Here is a 21,768-nt window from a genome sequence, read left to right as displayed (position 1 = left end):
CATATGGAATGAAAACATGTCTAATAATAAAAGGTCACACTGTGTGCTTAGTGCCTTGTATGTCTAATTTCATTTATCTTTCGTGTCAACTTTATAAACTATTACATGGAACACTTAACTTCTAGTGTTTTCTTCAGTCTGAGCACTTCTGTGCCTTAACCTCATCAAAATTTGAGGCATGTTTGTAAATTTTGGGGAAAATAAAATTCAATTTTCTTAAGTCTGTAACCAGAACTCTCAACAGCTGCAGCTAGATCTGACAAGACCTGTGTGTCTTGAGGTATTTGAGACTTAAATCATGTTTTCCCACTACTTGTTTTTTTTTCGAAATATTCCACTGTTACCATTAACCCTCTTCCTCTCCCAATTTTGCGAACTGTCAAACCTGTTTAAACTTTAAAACAGTCTGAATATCGAAAATAAGTTTATTAATATAATGGAAACTGATCACAAAACCGATGGATTCTTTGGTTCTTACAACTGCAATTTCGTGTTGTATGTTTTCTATATATAAACCACAATCTGTGCTGAAACTGGAAAAATATCTGAAAACATACAGATTTTTACGGATTTCATGAACTTAGGTCATGCTTGTCCAAAAGCACCTGTTACCAGCATAATCCTGAAAAATTAAGGAAGCGGCCCAGTGTAATAGGCGATAAATCCTAAACTCCAGTCCACATGTATTGTAAACAAAATTGCTACATCAGCACAAGCTTAAGATCAGCTTCATGTTAACACTTGTTTAAGAGGGTATATAAGCTTTGCAAACAGCCTGAGTTTGTGATGTGCCAGTAACGTCACTAATATGAGCTAACTGAATAAAGTTTTGTAGAAATGTGGAGTGGATTTATCCTTCTTCATGATGGGAGATTAAGGTACGAGCTTCTTAAAAGCGTTTGATACTTAGGTAATGGAAGATATAACGTGCTTGTGGTAGCAAGGTAGTTGGCATTGAGAACTCTAGTCAAAAGTATGTTTAAACATGAAAAAAAATTTTATGAAGGTTGTGTACTGCTCAGTTTCTTTGACAACACTGGACAAGCTTGAGTCATGTAGATATAGTTGAGCATGTTCACAGTCCCCTTGTAGTCCTCTTCTAAAAGTTGTAGAATTTCTGGCTAGCTTATTTTGAAAGGCAGATTTGAATAAGATTATTTCCTTTGGGGAAAATAGGTTCTTCTTTTATGCTTGCTTTTTTTTTTCTTATACTACTTAAGAACATTTGATGTCCCGCTTTTGAAATTTTTCAGTTGTACCAAGTAGTTTGGGATTTATTTTGCCGAACAGCAATATCCTCAAAGTTAGGTACCTGACTGGTGAAGACACTAATCAGTGTTAGGTATTTCCCATGGGTGGAATGGTAAGATCTACCTTGATGGTTCCTATTGTTCTGCATTGACTAGCTTAGATAGTTAAAGTTGGACCACATGTTTTCTGCCATTCATTTCTTACTAGTGAGCTAGGTGTTAAATTCATAACAGGGTGGGATAGGTCTATGCAATTGTACTGGCCTCTTTGTTAGACCAAGCTTAAAAGAATTTGGAGGATTTCTACCTTTAGAAATTATGGTTGTGTGTAGGTTTTTGTTGTTTTTTCCCCTTGTTTTTATTTTCTTTTTACACTTTATACATATCAAACAATCTTGTTGGTTTCATAGGAGAGCTTCTACTTGCCAAAGTAATGTCATGAAGGTGGTAAGTCCTGTCTATATCATGCTGGGAAAAGGTCTACCATAAGCTTACTGTTACAGGAAGATGTTTTATGCTTGTTTCTTATTACTGATGCTCAGGATTGAGGGTTTTTTGTAGTTTGTTTCTCTTTTTTTTTTTTTTTTTGTCTTTTTTTTGGAGGACCCTTAAATTTTTTCAGCATTACACAAAACTTAGTTAACGAAAGAGCCTGATGGAAAAGGCACCTGCTATAATAACATTTTTATTTGCTCTACAGAGATGTAGAACAGCTGTCTGTAAGGGAACTTTGCCATTCCAAGAAAGCTGTAAAGAGCAGTACAGATGAAATGGATTCCAGGATTCAGGATACAGGCAATGACAGTGCTAGTACTGCCCCGAGGAGCACAGAGGAGTCTCTTTCAGAAGATGTCTTCACAGAATCAGAACTCTCTCCAATACGGGAGGAACTTGTTTCCTCAGATGAGCTTCGACAAGACAAATCTTCTGGAGCATCATCAGAATCTGTCCAAACAATAAACCAGACTAGTGCTGAATGTTTAACAATCATTTCAGACTCAAATGAAGCTGCCAGTGACTTAAAACCCAGTGCCGAAATGGTTGTAAATGTTAAACAGTTTGGTACCCACAGCTTAGGTTCAGAAAGTGGGGGAACATCTATAAAGGGAGGACAAGAACCTAGTGAAAATATTGCAGATGTCCTTCAGCAGTCTTTGCAAGGATCACATGGTAGTGAAGAGCATGACAAAGAGGCAAAAGTGTGCAACGATCAAGATTCCTCACTAGGAAAAGAACAAGGAGGAGAGGATAAGACAGGAGGGGAATGTGCGTGTTGTGAAGATACCACAGAATGTCAAAAGAAAGAGGCAACTAGCAAAGAAGTAGTGAGAGAGCGAACACAAGACTCGGAGACAGAAGTTGAGGAGCTCCGCAAACTCTGGAAGACCCACACTATGCAACAAACCAAACAACAGAGAGAAAACATACAACAGGATTCACAAAAAGAAATTAGTCAGAAAACTGTGACTGCGGGAGATGGCCAATTAGAAGGTGAGTCAGTATTCATGTGTTAGCCTTCAGATTTGCAATGTACCTCCTTCTAGCTCGTCAGAATTTTTGTTGTTTTTCATGCTGCAGAACACATCTCCCCATATATTGCTTATATTTCTCATTGGCTTGAAGATAAACCGAAGTTATACCTTATATAAACCAGTGGGGGAAAATATTGCCTCAGGAAACTGAAAATGTAGGATACTTTAGTTACTGTCATTTTTCCTCACTGAAATTATATTTATGATTGTATTAAAACACAATATCTTGGTAGGGGAGATTTAAATGAGCCTGTAAAATTAAATCCATGATGCATTGGTCAATGTAGAGCTCAAAATCAAAAATGTTCTGAGCAGTCAGCTAGGTGTCACTTAAATTTTGAACCCAGTATACATGTGTATGAATGAATTTCAGGGAATGAATTTCATCTTATTTATAGCATATCTACCTTGTGGTTAAGGTTTATGATGTGAACAACAAACACTGGAGGCTTAACACTGTTTGGTACTTTCAGAACTTTGTTTCACTTGCATCCTGTCATACTTTCATGTTGACTAGAACAAGGTTGAGCATACAGAAAGCATAACTCAGGATAAATAAGAGCTAGGTGGTAAGAAACTAATGCTATGAATACGGGGAACAGCTGGGCTTATTTCTTGAGTACCTTTACTCCTCTGCAAAGATCAGGCCCTAGGATTATTAGTTGGAAGTTATCTTGAAAGTCTATTGAAGTTCGTCAATTTATATATAAAAAAAATTATCTTTTTTAAGTAGCTTAAAGATGTTTCTCTGTGTATTTGACTTTTTTAAAAAATCCATAGGTCACTTTCTGATGCCTTACCATCTTGCTAATGGCAATAAACTAGTTTTAATTGTGCAATATTTTGGGTGGCTAGAAAGAAAACATCTGTAATGCCTGTCACAAACTAAGAGATTATATGTGAAGTACATTTGAAGGTCAAATTATTTATGTTAATAATTAAAAGTTGAGATTGTATTGAATAGAGAGGTATATTCTTCAGTTGACAGAAATTCATCTTACACTTCAGAATCTGATATGATAGTTTTGGTGGTTTTTTTTTTCTCCTTCTGTTAAGGAAGTAACTGAATTTTGAAGCAGATTACCATTCCATGGTAAATTTGGCTTTTATGCCTTGAATATTAAAGGAAATCCTCTGACAAAAATGTCAGCTAGCAGTAGTTGCTGGTTGTGACTTTTAAAAAATGCAAGCACAAGTGTCCTTTGCCACAATTGCTTCTTTTCCTACAATTGAATATTATTTGTAATTCAGTTTTATTAGATGCTTTAGTTTTGTTGGTTTTCTAAAAGATTGTGTCATTGAGTGACACTGCCAGTTTTTCACGCAGGATGTTCTGTGCAGTCACAGAGTTTATACCTATATAATTAAAAAAGTGTCTGCGTACAGTCAGACAGGGGGGTGCTGGCTAGAAACCTTCTGCACGTGGTGTTACAGCCTCACTGAAGGTTGTGGGGGTAAAATAGAAAGAAAAAATATTTAAAAAGAAAAAAAAAAGCACAGGTTACTTTAGAGATTTGTGCCAATAACTTCAGTCCACCTTCAGTTGGAATTATTGCATGTTTCTTATTCTTGCATATTTTATCAGCATAATTCAAATAAAACAGTAAATTATGAATCAATATTTCTCAATCTAAATAGGTTTGGTGAAGCTTCTACTGCCTTTGTCTACAGGCGGGTTTAAATAGAGCCAAGGTAAAAGCATAGATCTATTGCTTAACTCTTGAAGGTCATGAAAGACTAAATATGGCAGGCCTATTAACAGTAGGTCACTAAAAAACAACTAGGTCATTAAAAATTGAAACACTATCGAATATCCTGTCCTGTCGGACTCTGAAGTAGTCATACTTTGCATCATTAAGTTATCTAGGTAGGTCTTTTTATCTCCTGCATGTAGCAAGGACTTAGTCGAATTTCTTCTCTTTTGTGGGAGTTTTGAGCATCTAGGTTTTTGGAAGCTACCATTTGTTGATCTTCATAGAGCTAGAATGTTTCTGAGTTTGAAATTAATGATCTATTTATTCTGAATGTTGAATAGGTGATGCAATGCAAGTTGGTAACTATGAGTAGTCTAGAATAGCTTAAAAGGCCTCCCTTGGAGTTTTATTTTTTTATTACACAGGACTCTTATTGTCTTGTATTTTTACAGGCATATTAACCACTAGACTGAATAAACGCTAGATGTAGTTGATACTTTGGAGAAATTATACTGGTCTGTAGTTTTGTGTGTGTATAGACAAGCTGAAATCTCATTAAAGATAACATGTCTGTTTGACACTTAGTTAGCTGGATATTGGCCAAGATTGAAAGGAAAAAAAAAAAAAGCTTGACACACAGTAGCCATTACTAAAATATTTTTTTTTCTGATTAATTCTGTATTAAGTACAAAAAATATATTGGAGAACACACCAGAAAAAAAGAGCACCTTAATGCTCTTGAGATTTCAGGGCAGGGCTAAATTTTTTTTCATTCTCTCTGCTAGCTGGAACTAAATCTCCCTCAGTTTTCTTTTTTTAAGGTATGGTACAAATCCTGCTTCTCTGAGCTCTGTGTCAGAGAAGTTCTAAACTGCTGCATCTGGAGGACCGAAATCCCAAATATCAGATCATTCTCAGAATAATTCTCTAACACTGCCACAGAGTTCATGTGCCAGTCCTATGGAAGAGGTTTTTTGTTTGTTTATTTTGGGTTCTTTTTGGTTTGGGGTTTTTTATCTGACAAAGTACCTTTGAGCATACAGATTTATAAAATACTTCCAAATCATGCATATTATGACTGTTCTACCGTACTGTATACTAGAGGTATAATTCTAAAACATTGTAACTGAAAATTAGGAGGCGCACATTTAAATATTTACTGGAAAAATAAAATTGTGGAACAATGCTATTCTAAACTTTATGGTGAAAATCTGATTGAGAAAACATACAGTAGAGATGTTTATAGATCAAGAAGGTGATGTTTTCTGTGCTTAGTGTACCTGTAGTCTACATAGACACTGAAGGAGAACTTCAGCTGTAAAGAAAAGATGAGTATCCTCGAAAACGGAAATATATCTGTATGTACATGTAACACCAGAGGCAAGCTAAACCTTTTGTTGACATAACTGATCATAAGAACTCTTAAATTTCCATTTTCCTTCCTTGCTTTAAAAAGTCTCTTGTGGTGGGAGATCATGTTCTAGGATCTGAGCAATTAATCTATCAAAGAAACAATTTTTGAGAAGGCTTCTTCCTTATCTTGTGCTGACTTGACAATCCAGACCTTGAGGGTAATCACATAATTGTATTATTTCAATTAAATGTACTATTGGAGGGAAAAATCCTGTACTGCAACATCCAGTATACTTCATCCTGAAGTGACATTCATACCTTTGAAGTGTTTGATATAGCTAACAAATTGAAATTAATCTCAATCCTCTATTAGTAGTGCCAGAACTTTTCTTTTTTAAATTAAAAGTAACTAATGAACAGCTTTGACATATGTGAATCAGGCCTATGTACTTGTTTAATACTGTATGTTTTACATGTATATGGAATATCTTTTTAACAGCGGGAGGGATGGCTGATTAAGTGTTGAGGGATATGCATTGAGAATACCTTCTGAAATACTTGCAAGCATGGATGAAAGACTGTCATAACATGATCTGAGGTTGGAAGCAGAAATGAATGTTAGAATTATTCAAATGTGTTGTACTCTGAAGTTAATTCTGCTGATGCAATTTATGTAACAAGAGAAGGACAGGTAATAATACCTATGTTACCTCATCTCCTATTACTTATGTATATGTATGTCCTATATACCTGTATTGCCCAATACAAAATTAGCTAATAATTTTGTTAAGCTCTTTTGTACATTGTGGATAGCTTACTTTTTCTTTACTAATAGGTTCTTCTCTTACAAAAGAAAAAAGACGACATCGATCTCACAAGTTTCTGTGTCTCAGGGTTGGAAAACCCATGAGAAAAACATTTGTTTCACAAGCAAGTGCATCAATGCAACAGTATGCACAGAGGGATAAAAAACATGAGTACTGGTTTGCTGTTCCACAAGAAAGGTAAGAAGGGAGTAGACCATAAAAATCACCACTTTCTAATAGGTCTTTGAGGGTTGTTTTGTTGTGTTTTTTTTTTTTCTGCACCATGCAAAAACTTTCAGTGACTGTGTCTGTAAAGCAACACAAAAAAGGGTCAACAACTGAGGGTATTGATGATTGGCTTGTACTTAGCACTGGAATACCTCATTGCCATACTGAAGTTTTACTGATTTACTGGAGTTACTTGCAGGTTCAGCCAACAGTTTCTCCTGGTATTATTTAGGCTTGTGTTTGTAGCAAGTGAATAATGGAAGAAAGATTCAAGTAAGTGGTGTCTGGTGAAGGAAATGAGTTCTGCAACAAAGTTCTTGTCATTATCTGTGCTTCCTGTTGTTTGGAAACTTTCTAAAAATTCTCTCTACTTCAAGCTCTGAGTTCAGAAGAGCTAGCCGAGGCTCTTTTGTCTTATCTTTATATACGGAACATAAAACTTTTCCAGGAAGCAACTTAAACATATCTACTGGAAAAATATCTACATTTGTTGCAGTGATTCAAAGACATGAGATGTCTGTGCTCACTCACTGGTAAAGTCTTGAATTCTTAAATGATCTTTACTGCTAGGAAACTGTGACATTCTCAACTTGTATGTGATTTTTGTGGGGTATTGGAGATTATTATATCCTTGTCAGAAGAGCGGGGGTAAAAAGAAAGAAACAACAACAAAAAACTATCAGCTATCATCTTGTATAAATACCTACACACAATGATCAAGTCACTTTTCCATCTTTTCTTTTGAGCTGAATGGCATAGAATGTCCAGTTGGGGCACTGCAGTTGAGGACAGATATGGAACAATTGGAGAGAGTCCAGAGGAAAGCAGCAAGACTAATTAATGCCTAGAAAGTGTAACATATAAAGAAAATTAGAAGTAAGTGGGGTTCTTTAATCTAAAGGAGAAAAGGTTTATGACAAACATAAAATCATTTCATACTTAAAAGCTGGCTGTGAGAAGAAAGGCAGTAGTCTTTTCATGTCCACTGTGAATGGAGATGTGTAATAGCCTGAAATTACATCAAAATATTTGAGTTTTCCAACAGGGAGAATTGAGTCTATGCTAGCACATCACTAACCTGCTTTTAAACATCATCCCTATGACCCCTAACTGGTGGAGATTATGCAGTTTCTTGAGACAAATGTCTGTCACACTGTTTCTGGTATAGCTAATCCTGTCTGGGCCAGGTGACCTCTTGTGGTTACATTCAACTCAAATTTTCTTGTTCTGTTCATATCATATTTCATTTGAAAAAGAGATAAATGTTTCACATATGGCAATGGTGTCTAGGTTAGATGATTAAAATGATTACTGTCTCTTTGGTTCATTTTCTAATGTAGCAGAGCAAGTATTTATCTTCAGTATAAAGCAGAATTTATCACGCATTTCAGAAGAAATAGTTCTTCGTTTACAGTCTGTATCTGATCTCCTTGGAAATTACTCTACCTATGAAGGGTTTCTCTCTCTAACTGCATGGGGAATTAGTAATCTGTTCTTTATCCATCCAATGTGTGTCCTGTGTTGCTGTATACAAAAAGTCACATGTGGTGGTTGGTAGCGGGGTGTTTGTTTTCTTAATTCAGTGTTAACCTTGCTGAGTGCTACTCTGCATAGGTCAAAATACTTAGTGTCAACCCAGTGGTCTCTGTCAAGTGGTAAGAAAGGAAAAAATAAGTAGGTATCTGACAAACCTGTGTTGTTTCAGTGCTCTTAAACTCGGCTGGGCTGGTCTGGGAAGGAGTGTCTTAGAGTTCCTTAAACATAAAGTTTTATTTACTTTTTTAACTGCTATAATTACACACAATTTCAAGTTCTTAAAAAGTTAAAATCAGGATTTTTTTATGTTTTCCTACTTGTAAGACTTTTTAAAATTGATACCTAGTTCAGTGTAGAGGAGTTTGCAGCTTCTTGTTCTGACTTTGTCATGGAACTCATCTAGCCTTATGCATCCAAATGTTTTATTCTCTCTCGCTGTCAGAGAAAGATTTATCTTACCCACCCCCCCCACCCTTCATCAATGTTATCCAGGAACCTTAATTTTAACAAGGGTGACTTTGAATAACTGACCCTGTTCAGAGACTATTATTACATACCTTTGTGCTGCATCCTTTTAGACAGAGGCACATGAAAATTATAGCTGCGGTTTTGAGAGACTTTGCTGCTCTGTATCTCTGGCTGTTCTTCCAGTATTGAGTTTTGCAGGGATTTAGTAAGGGCGGGGGAGGATCCAAATATTGTCTTCATGCTAAGCCAGTATGCAAATTCACTGTAGCAAATATCTCTGAAGAGAGACATAAGGAATATTCAAACTCTTGGCAACCACAGCCATAAAGCTCTAGCTCTGAAACTGTCTTTTCCATGATGAAGAGATGGTAGTGGATTCATTGCATGTCCCTTTTCTAAATGCTCCATCTGTGCATCTACAGGAAATGCTTAAACAGTATATACTGACATCTGTTTGGGTTGTAAATAACTTTAGTCTGGGAAATTGGGCATTTTGTTCTTCCAAACTGGAGAACCATGCCATTTGTGGCAGATAACTTAAAAGGAGGTAACTTTGAATCTTGGTACTTACTGCAGTACTGCAGTTAGAGTAGTCTGTAGTTTATTATCTAGCTATATATACATGCACACTTGCAGCTTTATTTCCTCATATCTGTGGTAATTCTCACAGTCCGTATAATTTTGGTTACGTGTCTTGGGAGTGTTAAGCTCTTCTTCAGGGCTGGGGAAAACAGACATGCAGACATTTTTAGATTCCAATTTTGTTTATGTTTTTATGTAACTCTTTTTAAATAAAAGAATCTTAGTGTTTTATTTGGAAAGTTATTTCAATTGTAAACAGAGGTTTCCAAAGGGACAGAAGTGGTTGGAGGACTGTACTCGTATAGGAAAACACAGCTAGGCAATTGCCAATTTGTTTGCTGTTTTTCCTCCAGTGTCAGCTTCATATAATTAAAAAGAAAAAAAAATACTAAATAGGCTTTTTCAAATGTCTCTAATATCTAGTAAAACATGAAATAGTAAGTACTTTCATTTTAACGTTAAATACTTCATAATTATTAGACATGACCCAAAAGGTCATGAACTTACCTTGTTTTTCTTTTCTGTATCATTACTTGACTTCTCTAGGACAGATCACTTGTATGTCTTCTTTATCCAGTGGAGTCCAGAGATATATGCAGAAGATACTGGGGAATCTCTTCGGGAACCTGGATTTATAGTGGTAAAAAAGAAGGAAGAGCCTGAAACTAGTGAAGAATCTACTACTGAAGATGCTGCTAAAGAGTGGGAGGTAAGGAAGAACAATGTCAAAGATTTTTTTAATACTTTTATAGGAATATAGTTAAAATAGTGTTAAATACTTTCCAGTAAGAAAAACAAAGCGATGTACTTTATTAGTCTGCTTATTATGATTATAACTGTTTAATTTATGCCATCCTAATGCTTTGCTCTAACATCAGTTCAGGATAACATTTCACAATTACAAGTCATTTTTGTATGGAGCAAATTGTAACTTTAAACTCAGAGTTGAAAGTGCAGCAAAGAAGTTGCATCCTTCATGAAGCAGACTTAGTTTTCAGTCAAGTAAACTGACAGTTCTCTGATATTTATTATTCCTGTACCTAGAATGTTGAATACTTACTGGTAAGTCTCAAAACAAAGATGAGACAACAAAAAAGGAAAATTAATCTATTAATGACATTTTTCCAATAATCCAGTAATTAACTTCTCAGTTATAACTTCTTCATACCTTAAGATGCTGTTGCATGGATTTTAGTAATATACTGTAATTGGAACTCTTTACTTTTTATAACAAACACATTTCTCCCATGTGAATCTGTGTCCACTGTGTTTCTATGGACACATCTTTACATGTCTACATGGTTTTGTTTTGTAGTGTATATACAGTTAAAGCACTTGTAGTCTTGTGCATTCAAGTGTCAGTCAAAAGTTTGATTCTTGTCATATATATTGTAGAACTATCCCATCAGCACTGTTTAACTTGAGTCTCAGGACAGCAGTTGCAATCTCTGACTGTACGACTGATTTTTCCTTTTTCCCCGTGCCCCGTTCCACAATGAAGCATGCCGAAATTAAGGAAGTCTATACTTGTCTTTTATGTACAGTATAAAGGAAACTTTTAAAAACTGCAATAGTCTAACTATGGGTAATAGTTTTCTTCACAGTGTAACTCTGACTTCAAACTTCTCACTCACATAGCTGAAGTATTAGGCTGTGGTTACAAAACGCTATCTCTGCAGCTTAGTGTTTTTGCATGGAGCATTTTTGCTCTGAGACATTGAAATTAGTATCCAGAAACATGTCTTTTGAATCTTCATGTTTTCGGCATATAAATTGCTCAAGTATTTTTGCCAGCAATGTATTTTGGCTCAAAGTCTTTATAAGTATTTGGTGTTTTAAAACTTGGCCTTTTGGAACACAGGGATCAGTGGCAAGTGGTCAGTATTATTGTTTAAGGCATGGTATGTCTCTCTTTTAATGAGCACTTCAGTAACTTTGCACCTTAATGTAATTACAGAATAATTTCCACAGAAAATAGTGCAAATTTTTCTTCAGGAGTAAATGTTGTAACTTTTTAGAAGTTATTTCTGAAAATAGTAGAGGCAGTCCTTTTCTTACATGTGTTAAAATCTCTGAGTTATTTGCTACAGAATGAGGTCGTGCCTTAAGCTTTTATTTAGGTCTCCTCTGGAAACAATTGTAGAAGACATATTTCAAAACTATTGTTATTTCCTTATGTGTTATCTGAAAATTATGTCAAATTTGGTTCTCTTAAGACTATCAAATAATAATTTTCTGGATTCAGAAGTTAGTGTGATTAGTGAGATGGATAACTTTTTTTTAAAAAAAGATGTTATGCAAGTACAAGAAATATGCTAATGTGGTCCTCTGTGCATTTTAACTTGAGTAATGTGACTTCTTATGACTGACCTCTAACACAAATCTGAAAGCTGTTAAAAACTAACTTTTTAATCAGAAATGTTTGACAGTACCAGATGGTTCAACCTGTCACTGTATACAACTGCATTTTAGTGGCTTTTAACATATATGCTAGAAAATATAAGTACATACAAGGAATTGTAGCTGTTGTTGTCATAGCCATTATTCCCATTGAATTTCAGTCATTATTTTCAATCAATATACTTCCTTCCTTTAACACAACAAGCTTTTTCTCTGTCAGCTCTTGATCCAGGTGTAATCTAAGATAGCAGGTGAACAGTATCATTGAAACCTTTTTGTGGGTATTGGGTTGAAAAATAGGTTGCCTTCTTCAGAACACAGTACTGGGAAAACTCAGGGTAAAAGGGAAATGGAAAGCAAAATCTTGATGTACAAATGCATCACAAAGTATGGTTGATCTACCGAAAGACGAAGCTAGTGGAGTAGCTTTCTTTTCCAAAAAGTGTTTTCTTTGCTATCATTGCACAGTATCTTAAAACTGGAGAAACAGGGAAGAGGATTAATGGGTAACCCAGGTATGGTGCTCTGAGACAGCTTTTGCTTCCTTGATAGTCCTATGTTAACAGATTCAGCTGCATCTTTTTATCAAGAGACTTTAAGGGAGTACTGTGCTTTTTTTAGTGGAAAAGGAATTATGGGAAGAAGGAACAAGCAAAAGCAAAGATCAGTCAAATGAAACAAGTAGTAGGGATTGGTTTATAAGTTTATTAAATAGATCAGTGAATAGGACTGAACTCTTACTCTGAACTTACTCCAATTTTTCATCTGCTTATGCTTTCTTCTTCTACCTGTATACAGAGTAGTCTATTTCCTATCAGCCCTTTCCCTGAAGTAATCCAGTAGATGTAACCTCGACTGATATAGTAGCAAAGAGAACAAGACTCCTGCCATCATATTAAACACTGGTTTAACCAAATACTGCACTGTATGAAGTGTCAAAAAAATCCGGGGAATCCTTTACCTGACTCTTTTTGTATTTTATGCTACACACTTAATAAATAACTGACTTATTGGAAATAACCATGACCATACCACTATCTAACGTTACCATCAGTAAAGATGACTAATTCATAGTCATCGGTTACTTTGAGTGTAAAACAAACTCTGTGGGGGGTACGTTGTATCTCTATTGCTGATGGTGTTGTCAGTATCTGTGTTCCTAAGAGGCCTCTGCTTGTCCCATTGGCAAAGCTCTCCAGAAAGGATACTTTTTTCACTTGAGACAAGTCCATCACATAATGGTTGGTGTTGGAAGGGACCTCTGGAGATCATCTAGTCCAACCCCCTGCCAAAGCAGGTTCCCCTAGAGCACGTTGCACAGGGTCATGTCCAGGTGGGTTTTGAATATCTCCAGAGAAGGAGACTTCACAACCTCCTTGGGCAGCCTGTTCCAGTGCTCTGTCACCCTCAAAGTAAAGAAGTTTTTCTCATATTCAGATATTATGTAAGAAATCATAGAATGGTTTGGGTTGGAAGGGACCTTAAAGATCATCTAGTTCCAACCCCCCTGCCACAGGCAGGGACACCTTCCACTAGACCAGGTTGCTCAAAGCCCCATCCAGCCTGGCCTTGAACGCTTCCGGGGAGGAGGGGGCATCCACAACTTCTCTGGGCAACCTGTTCCAGTGTCTCATGACCCTCACAGGAAAGAATTTCTTCCTAATATCTAATCTAAATCTACCTTCTTTCAGTTTAAAACCATTCTCCCTCATCCTATCACTTCATGCCCTTGTAAAAAGCCCCTCTCCTGCTTTCTCTTCCAGCCCCCTTCAGGTACTGGAAGGCTGCTAGAAGGTCTCCCCAGAGCCTTCTCTTCTCCAGGCTGAACAACCCCAACTCTCTCAGTCTGTCTTCATAGGAGAGGTGATTCAGCCTTCCTGGCCCTCCTCTGGACTCTCTCCAACAGCTCCATGTCCTTCTTATGCTGGGGGCCCCAGAGCTGGATGCAGTACTGCAGGTGGGGTCTCATGAGAGTGCAGTAGAAGGGGAGAATCATCTCCCTCAATCTGCTGGTCACGCTGCTTTTGATGCAGCCCAGGATATGGTTGGCTTTCTGGGCTGCAAGCACATGGAACTATGCTGCTAGTTTCTTGGTGGTGTTATCCCCATCCTTTTTCCTCAAATATCTCTTTTACCTTCTTAGAATCATAGAATCGTTTTGGTTGGAAAAGACCTTTAAGATCATCAAGTCCAGCATTTAACCTAGCACTGCCAAATCTGCCAGTCTTTGCCTCAGTCTGTAGTAGTAAGACCAGTTCTTCTCCAGGTACCCAGCTCACTGAGCTCGAAGACAGGGATGGGGAGCAGAATGAAGCCACCATAATCCAAGGGGAAATAGTTAGTGACCTGCTACACCACTTAGAAACACACAAACCAGTGGGACCGGATGGGATCCACCCAAGGGTACTGAGGAAGCTGGCAGAAATGCTCACCAAGCCACTTTCCATCATTTATCAGCAGTCCTGACTAACCGGGGAGGTCCCAGGTGACTGGAGGTTAGCAAATCTGACACCCATCCACAAGAAGGGCTGGAAGGAGGATCCGAGGAACTGCAGGCCTATCAGTCTGACCTCGGTGTCGGGAAGGTTATGGAGAAGATCATCTTGAGTGCCATCATGCAGCACATACAGGACAAGTAGATGATCAGGCCCAGTCAGCATGGGTTTATGAAAGCCAGGTCCTGCTTGACTACACAGAATCACAGAATGTTAGGGGTTGGAAGGGACCTCGAAAGATCTTCTAGTCCAATCCCCCTGCCGGAGCAGGATTGCCTAGACCATATCACACAGGAACGCGTCCAGGCGGGTTTTGAATGTCTCCAGAGAAGGAGACTCCACAACCTCTCTGGGCAGCCTGTTCCAGTGTTCGGTCACCCTCACCATAAAGAAGTTTTTCCTCATATTTATGTGGAACCTCCTGTGTTCCAGCTTGCACCCATTGCCCCTTGTCCTGTCAAGGGATGTCACTGAGAAGAGCCTGGCTCCATCCTCATGACACTTGCCCTTTACATATTTATAAACATTAATGAGGTCACCCCTCAGTCTCCTCTTCTCTAAGCTAAAGAGACCCAGCTCCCTCAGCCTCTCCTCATAAGGGAGATGTTCCACTCCCTTAATCATCTTCGTGTCTCTGCGCTGGACTCTCTCTAGCAGTTCCCTCTCCTTCTTGAACTGAGGGGTCCAGAACTGGACACAATATTCCAGATGTGGCCTCAGCAGGGCAGAGTAGAGGGGGAGGAGAACCTCTCTCGACCTGCTAACCACGCCCCTTCTAATACACCCCAGGATGCCATTGGCCGCCTTGGCCACAAGGGCACACTGCTGGCTCATGGTCATCCTGTTGTCCACTAGGACCCCCAGGTCCCTTTCCCCTACGCTGCTCTCCAACAGCTCTGCCCCCAGCTTGTACTGGTACATGGGGTTGTTCTTGCCCAGATGCAGGACTCTACACTTACCCTTGTTATATTTCATTAAATTTCTCCCCACCCATCTTTACAGCCTGTCCAGGTCTCTCTGAATGGCTGCGCAGCCTTCTGGCGTGTCAGCCAGTCCTCCCAGTTTTGTGTCATCAGCGAACTTGCTGACAGTGCGCTCTATTCCCTCATCCAAGTCATTAATGAATATATTGAATAGTACTGGTCCCAATACCGACCCTTGCGGGACTCCGCTAGACACAGGCCTCCAACTGGACTCTGTCCCATTGACCACCACTCTCTGGCTTCTTTCCTTCAGCCAGTTCACAATCCACCTCACTACCCGATCATCCAGACCACACTTCCTCAGTTTAGCTGCGAGGATGCTGTGGGAGACCGTGTCAAACGCTTTACTGAAATCGAGATAGACCACATCCACAGCTTTACCATCATCTGTCCACCGGGTAACATCCTCATAAAAGGCTATCAAGTTGGTTGAGCATGACTTCCCGTTGGTGAAGCCATGCTGAGTGCCCCTAATGATCCCCCTATCCTTGATGTGCCTAGAGACAGCACCAAGGACAAGTTGTTCCACCACCTTTCCGGGGATGGAGGTGAGGCTGACCGGTCTATAGTTACCCGGGTCCTCCTTCTTGCCCTTTTTGAAGACTGGAGTGACATTCGCTTTCCTCCAGTCCTCAGGCACCTCTCTCGTTGCCCACGACTTAGCAAAGATGATGGAGAGTGGCCTAGCAATGACTTCCGCCAGCTCCCTCAGCACCCGCGGGTGCATCCCATCAGGGCCCATGGATTTATGGACGTCCAGATTGCTTAATTGGTCCTTGACCCAGCCCTCATCTACCAAGACAGACTCCTCCTCTATCCTGACTTCTTCTGAGGCCGCAGGGGTCCGGGGCTCCTCAGGACAGCCTCCAGCAGTATAGACAGAGGCAAAGAAGGCATTCAGTAACTCCGCCTTCTTTTTATCCTCTGTCTCCAGGACCCCCACCTCATTCATCAGTGGCCTACATTGCCTCTAGTGTTGGCTTTACCTGCAATGTATTTGAAGAAGCCCTTTCTGTTGTCCTTGACCTCTCTTGCAAGGTTTAATTCCAAGGAGGCCTTAGCTTCCTAGTTGCCTCCCTACATCCTCTGACAACAGACTTCTATTCCTCCCAAGTGGCCAGCCCCTCCTTCCATGATCTGTACACCCTCTTCTTCCACTTGAGTTTGCCCAGCAGTTCCCTGTTCAACCATGCAGGTCTCCTGGTACCCTTCCTTGACTTCCTACCTGTTGGGATGCTCTGATCTTGAGCTCGGAAGAAGCAGTCCTTGAATGCTAACCAACTATCTTGGGCCCCCTTACCTTCTAGTACCCTGTCCCATGGGATTTCCCCTAGCAATTGCTTGAAAAGGCCAAAGTTGGCCCTCCTGAAGTCCAGGGTTGTGATTCTGCTAGCTATTCTGGTCCTGCCACATGAGATCCTGAACTCTACCATCTCATGGTCGCTACAACCAAGGCTGCCCTCAACCTTCACCTCTTCAACCAGACCGTCCTTGTTAGTGAGGATAAGATCCAGCAGCGCTCCTCTCCTAGTTGGCTCATCCACCATTTGCATCAGAAAGTTATCATCAATGCACTGGAGGAACCTCCTGGACTGAGGCTGGCTGGCTGAGTAGGCCTCCCAGCAAATATCAGGGTAGTTGAAATCCCCCACGACAACCAGGCCCTGTAATTGGGAGACTGCTCTCAGCTGCCTGTAGAAGGCCTCATCACCCTCCTCATCCTGATCCAGTGGCCTGTAATAGACACCCACAACAGTATCACCCCTGCCAGCCTGCCCCTTAATTTGCACCCACAAACTCTCAACTTGCTCCTGATCCGCCCCTGGACAGAACTCAATACATTCTAGCTGCTCACTCACATAAAGAGCAACTCCACCACCTCTCCTTAGCGGCCTGTCTTTCCTGAACAAGACATAGCCATCCATGACCACATTCCAGTCATGCGAGGCATCCCACCAAGTCTCTGTAATTGCCACTAGATCATAGCCCCCCGACCGAACACGGATTTCTAACTCCTCCTGTTTATTCCCCATGCTGCGTGCATTGGTGTACAGGCATTTCAGGGAGCAAGCTGAGCACACCGATTTCACCCCAGGGGGATGGGAGGCCTCCTGGTCTACCTCAACACTAGAGCGTTGCCCCAGTGGTGCAAGCCCAGCTACTACCCCATCCCCCTTCGAATCTAGTTTAAAGCTCTCCGAATGAGCCCTGCTAATTCCTGTCCCAGAACCCTTTTGCCCCTACGACATAAACCTTTCCCATGTATTACGGTCACGCCTGGTGTCTTATAAAACCAGCCATTATCAAAGAACCCAAAGCCCTGCCTGTAGCACCAGTCTCGTAGCCAGGCATTAATAGAGAGAATCCTACTATTCCATCCCACGTCATCACCTGAAAATGGAAGAAGGGAGGAGAAAACCACTTGTGCCCCAGACTCTTTCACCAACCGTCCTAGGGCCTTGTAGTCTTTCTTCATCCCCCTCAGACTACGGGATGCAGCTTCTTCCCCACCTGTCTGGAAGATCAGCAGGGGGTAGTAGTCTGTGGCCTTCACCAGGTTGGGGAGTTGCCTGGTGATATCCCTGATTCGGGCTCTAGGCAGACTGCAGACTTCCCTGTGATGGGGGTCAGCTCTGCAAATTGGGCCCTCAGATCCCTTTAGGAAGGAGTCTCCAACCACTAAAACTCTTCTCTTCTTCCTTGTGGAGGAGGTAGCTATACGCCTGTCAGGTTTTTCTGACTGTGGTGGGACCTCTGATATAGGTTGCCTCTCCACCACATCCCCATTGGACCGGCTGTATTCCACTAGGGCTTCATATCTATTGCTCAGAGGCACCTGTGGAGGCAAGGTAGGCAAGGAGGGCACTCGTCTTTTGCCATGGCCATAGACTTGCCTCCACTCACTCATCTCCTCTAGGTTATTGTTTTCCACCTGAGAGGGGCAGAGTACAGGGGTCCCTCGATCCTGGGAGCTCTCTGGCAGGTGCTCCCATTTTTGTTGCAGGGAAGGCAGAGCCTGGCTCCACCAGTCTATCTCCATTTCAGCCTCCCGAATGCTCCTATGCCTTTCTACTTCAGCTTGAAGCCTTTCAACCTGGCTTTGCAGCTGTGCCGCTCGGCCGAGCAGATCATCTACCTGCTCACAGCGCACACAGCCCCCTGACACCACAGAGACGCTGTAGCATTCCCTGCAGCCCGCAACCTGCACCATCGCCTCCTTCCGTGGGAGCTCTGTCTGGGTTCCCACATACATTTTGGTCTTCTTCCACTGGGTAGATACCATTGTTCTTTCACTGAACTGGGAAATACCTGTTGGTGCCACCCCTGGTTCACAGCTCCTTGGCACCTTCCTCGCCTTGTGCACTGGGAGGGAGTCAGCGCCCTCCCCAACGAGCTGCAAACTGCTGCAGCCTCTCCTGCCCTGGACTAACCTGATCTCCTCCTGTGACAAGATGACCTGCATACTGGATGAGGGATGGCTGTGGATGTTGTTTACCTGAACTTTAGTAAAGCCTTTGACACCGTTGTCCCCTCCATTCTCCTGGAGAAACTGGCTGCTTGTGTCTTGGACAGGCGTGGCTGGGCCCAAAGAGTTGTGGTGAGTGGGGTTAAATCCAGTTGGCAGCTGATCACAAGTGGTGCTCCCCAGTGCTCAGTGTTGGCACCAGTTCTCTCTAATATCTTTATCAATGATCTGGACGAGGGGATAGAGTGTACCCTTAGTAAGTTCGCAGATGACACCAAGTTGGGTGGGAGAGTTGACCTGCTTGAGGGTAGGAAGGTTCTGCAGAGGGATCTGGACAGGCTGGATCGATGGACTGAGGCCAGCTGTATGAGGTTCAACAAGGCCAAGTGTCAGGTCCTGCACTTGGGTCACAACAACCCCATACACCACTACAGGCTTGGGGAAGAGTGGCTGGAAAGCTGCCTGGGAGAAAAGGACCTGGGGGTGTTGATGGATGGCTGGCTGAATATGAGCCAGCAGTGTGCCCAGTTGGCCAAGACGGCCAACAGCATCCTGGCTTGTATCAGAAATAGTGTAGCCAGCAGGACTAGGGGAGTGATCGTCCCCCTGTACTTGGCACTGGTGAGGCTGCACCTCAGATAACTCTGTGCAGTTCTTGTACTTAAGTGAATGGGTGTACACCAAGGAAGAGGCTGGTTTGGGTTGTTTGTGGGCTTTTTTCGTGGTTTTAACATCTGTATTGAGGCTTGGGCATATAGAAGTATATTTGTCATGATATTCTTTTTTTACTTAGTGTGCTAATAGCTTTCTTTATCGGTTAGCACAAATAATTATTACTGTTCAGAAACCTATGTGTTGATAAACAAATGCTTTTTCCAAAGCATATTCTCTACTTGTGTCTAAACGTGGCAAGATTTGACAGCAAGCTGACGGTTTCTGTTATGCACTGCCTCAGAAACAACTACCATTGGTACTTCATGGTCTAATTTTTTTTCCTTTTTAAGTTCAAGTTGTGTATATAGTAATGCGTATAGAAATTAATGACGTAGTGTTAAGGTGCTTGCTCTTATGTAGCTGCTGATGCATTAACATCATTTTGGTGCCGATTAGTACCACACGTTGAAAGCATTAAGGACTCATCACCTGGTGTTGGTAAAGGCATGGTACCACAGTATTTGAAAACAGGGATGGGTCCTCAAGCTCTGCTAATAGGATTGGTCTTATGCTTGAAGAATTTTAAGATGAGTGAAAAGGAAAAACTGCGTGAATTCTCCTGCAGTGTCTAGATCCTGGTTGAGAAATTAATTTTCAAGTAACACAACTATTTCTTATATCTATAAAATAATTGCCATTAGTTTCTTATGGGTACATAAAAGATCGGTGTTCTAAAAGTGTTGTTGACATTCCCTGTAAAGGATAAATGTTATTCCATTGCATATACGTTTCATATTTTAAAAAAACAAAACCAAACAACCAAAAAAAAAAAATCCCAACAGATCAGAGTGCAAATTATGAACAACACTTGGTCGTAGAACAACTTGAAGAAAGATTATAAGAAGTGCTGCCCAGCATGCGCTGTTTTCTATAATCTTTCTTGCAGACTGTTTAACTTTTTTAATTCAGGAAAAAGATCACACTTAAAAAAAAAAAAGGAGGTGGGTGTGGGAAGTGATATCTCTGTGATTCATCAATCACAGAAATTCCAATTATCCAGTTATTCTACTATTTTTTTTTTCTAAAATGGATTGTAAAACCTTGATGGCCTTGTTTTCACTGCTGTTGCTATATGAAGTGGCAGGTGGCATTCTGAAGTTGACCACTGGAGGAAAAAGACATGGAAAACAAGTACTCATGTAAAATGTCATGAACCATATCAGGGATCTAGTATAGAGTTAAATGAGGTGAATCAACTTCCCACTAAACTTGTGTGCGCATAAAGTGTGCTGATAAGCTCAAATATTTTTCTGCAGAAGTTGGCATGCACGTGTAAATAATCCATTGAAATCTTTAGGGCATCAGATTATTATATCTGGGGGGGAAGGGCAACCGAAACTAATTTTCCAAGCAAGGTTTTTACAGTTTTAATAATGCCAGATAGAAAGGAAATTGCTGTGCTCGAACAATTTAGCACAGGGAGGAGGGCATTAGAGTGTAAACAATGGAAATGACTGCTTGCGTAAGAAACGTTAATGCATGAAGAAGAAATGATACAATTTGTGCTTTCCCATGTGAGTTTTATCATAAAACTTCTGCACCTTCTATTTGTATCTAACTAGACGACTAGTTGGTCTTTTGGAGGGGGGTAGAGGGAGAAGGAAAAGAAATTACAGAGATCAGAATACCTTAATTTGCTTATTTAATGCTTCATCTGTCTGTGAAGCTAATTCTCAAAGTTAATGACATTCCTTGAACAGTACCAGGACTGGGTCTGTGTGTTCTTTAAGTAGTTAACTGTTTTGATAGGGAGCTGGAAAACTCGGATGCACCATTATATTGACCGTGTGTGTATAAGTGCACTTTTTATCTCTGTACGTGATAATGCCTTGACATAGACTGCTAATCTAGCTTTAGGTTCTGGATTTGAGTCTAGAACAATCAAAACAATATCTATGTAAGGTACTACAGCTGTTAAGTGTCTTTATCATCATGCAATATTGGAAATACAGGATTTACGCTGGTGAATCAGATCTCTGGTCATCGGACAGAGTATTGATGAACAAAAATACATTTAGTGAGTGTGGCCACAGTTAAATGTTTGAGAGGCACTAAAGAAATTTTATCTTAGGCACTTGTGAAGAAATCAGTTAAGGGCATCAGTTCCTATTTAAACCTGAAATCTGTTAAGGAAACAGAAGAATTGCTCTGTACTAGAAAAAAATCTTAATTATTTAAAGTGTTGGTTCGTCCTTCCCCCCAACTTCCCCCTCTCATTTGATCTTATTTATTGCTGTTATTCAGGATTGAGTCATACTTCA

The 21,768-nt window shown here is 40.5% G+C and overlaps 1 protein-coding gene across 8 annotated transcripts in view; it reads left to right on the top strand.

The window, feature by feature from the left end:
* Positions 1-21,768, top strand: part of OXR1 (oxidation resistance 1) — a 327,657-nt gene that overhangs the window by 272,948 nt on the left and 32,941 nt on the right. For all 8 annotated transcript variants that reach the window (XM_068397278.1, XM_068397282.1, XM_068397283.1 and 5 more), the window contains 3 exons: positions 1,951-2,741; positions 6,665-6,833; positions 9,996-10,158. In XM_068397278.1, the coding sequence (XP_068253379.1) occupies positions 1,951-2,741; positions 6,665-6,833; positions 9,996-10,158 (1,123 nt within the window). The remainder of the gene's footprint in view (positions 1-1,950; positions 2,742-6,664; positions 6,834-9,995; positions 10,159-21,768) is intronic.

This window comes from Nyctibius grandis, chromosome 3 (genome assembly GCF_013368605.1).
Source record: "Nyctibius grandis isolate bNycGra1 chromosome 3, bNycGra1.pri, whole genome shotgun sequence".
Taxonomy (NCBI): Eukaryota; Metazoa; Chordata; class Aves; order Nyctibiiformes; family Nyctibiidae; genus Nyctibius; species Nyctibius grandis.
The sequence above is the reverse complement of the archived record's forward strand: the minus strand, read 5'-3'. Positions and strand labels throughout refer to the sequence as shown.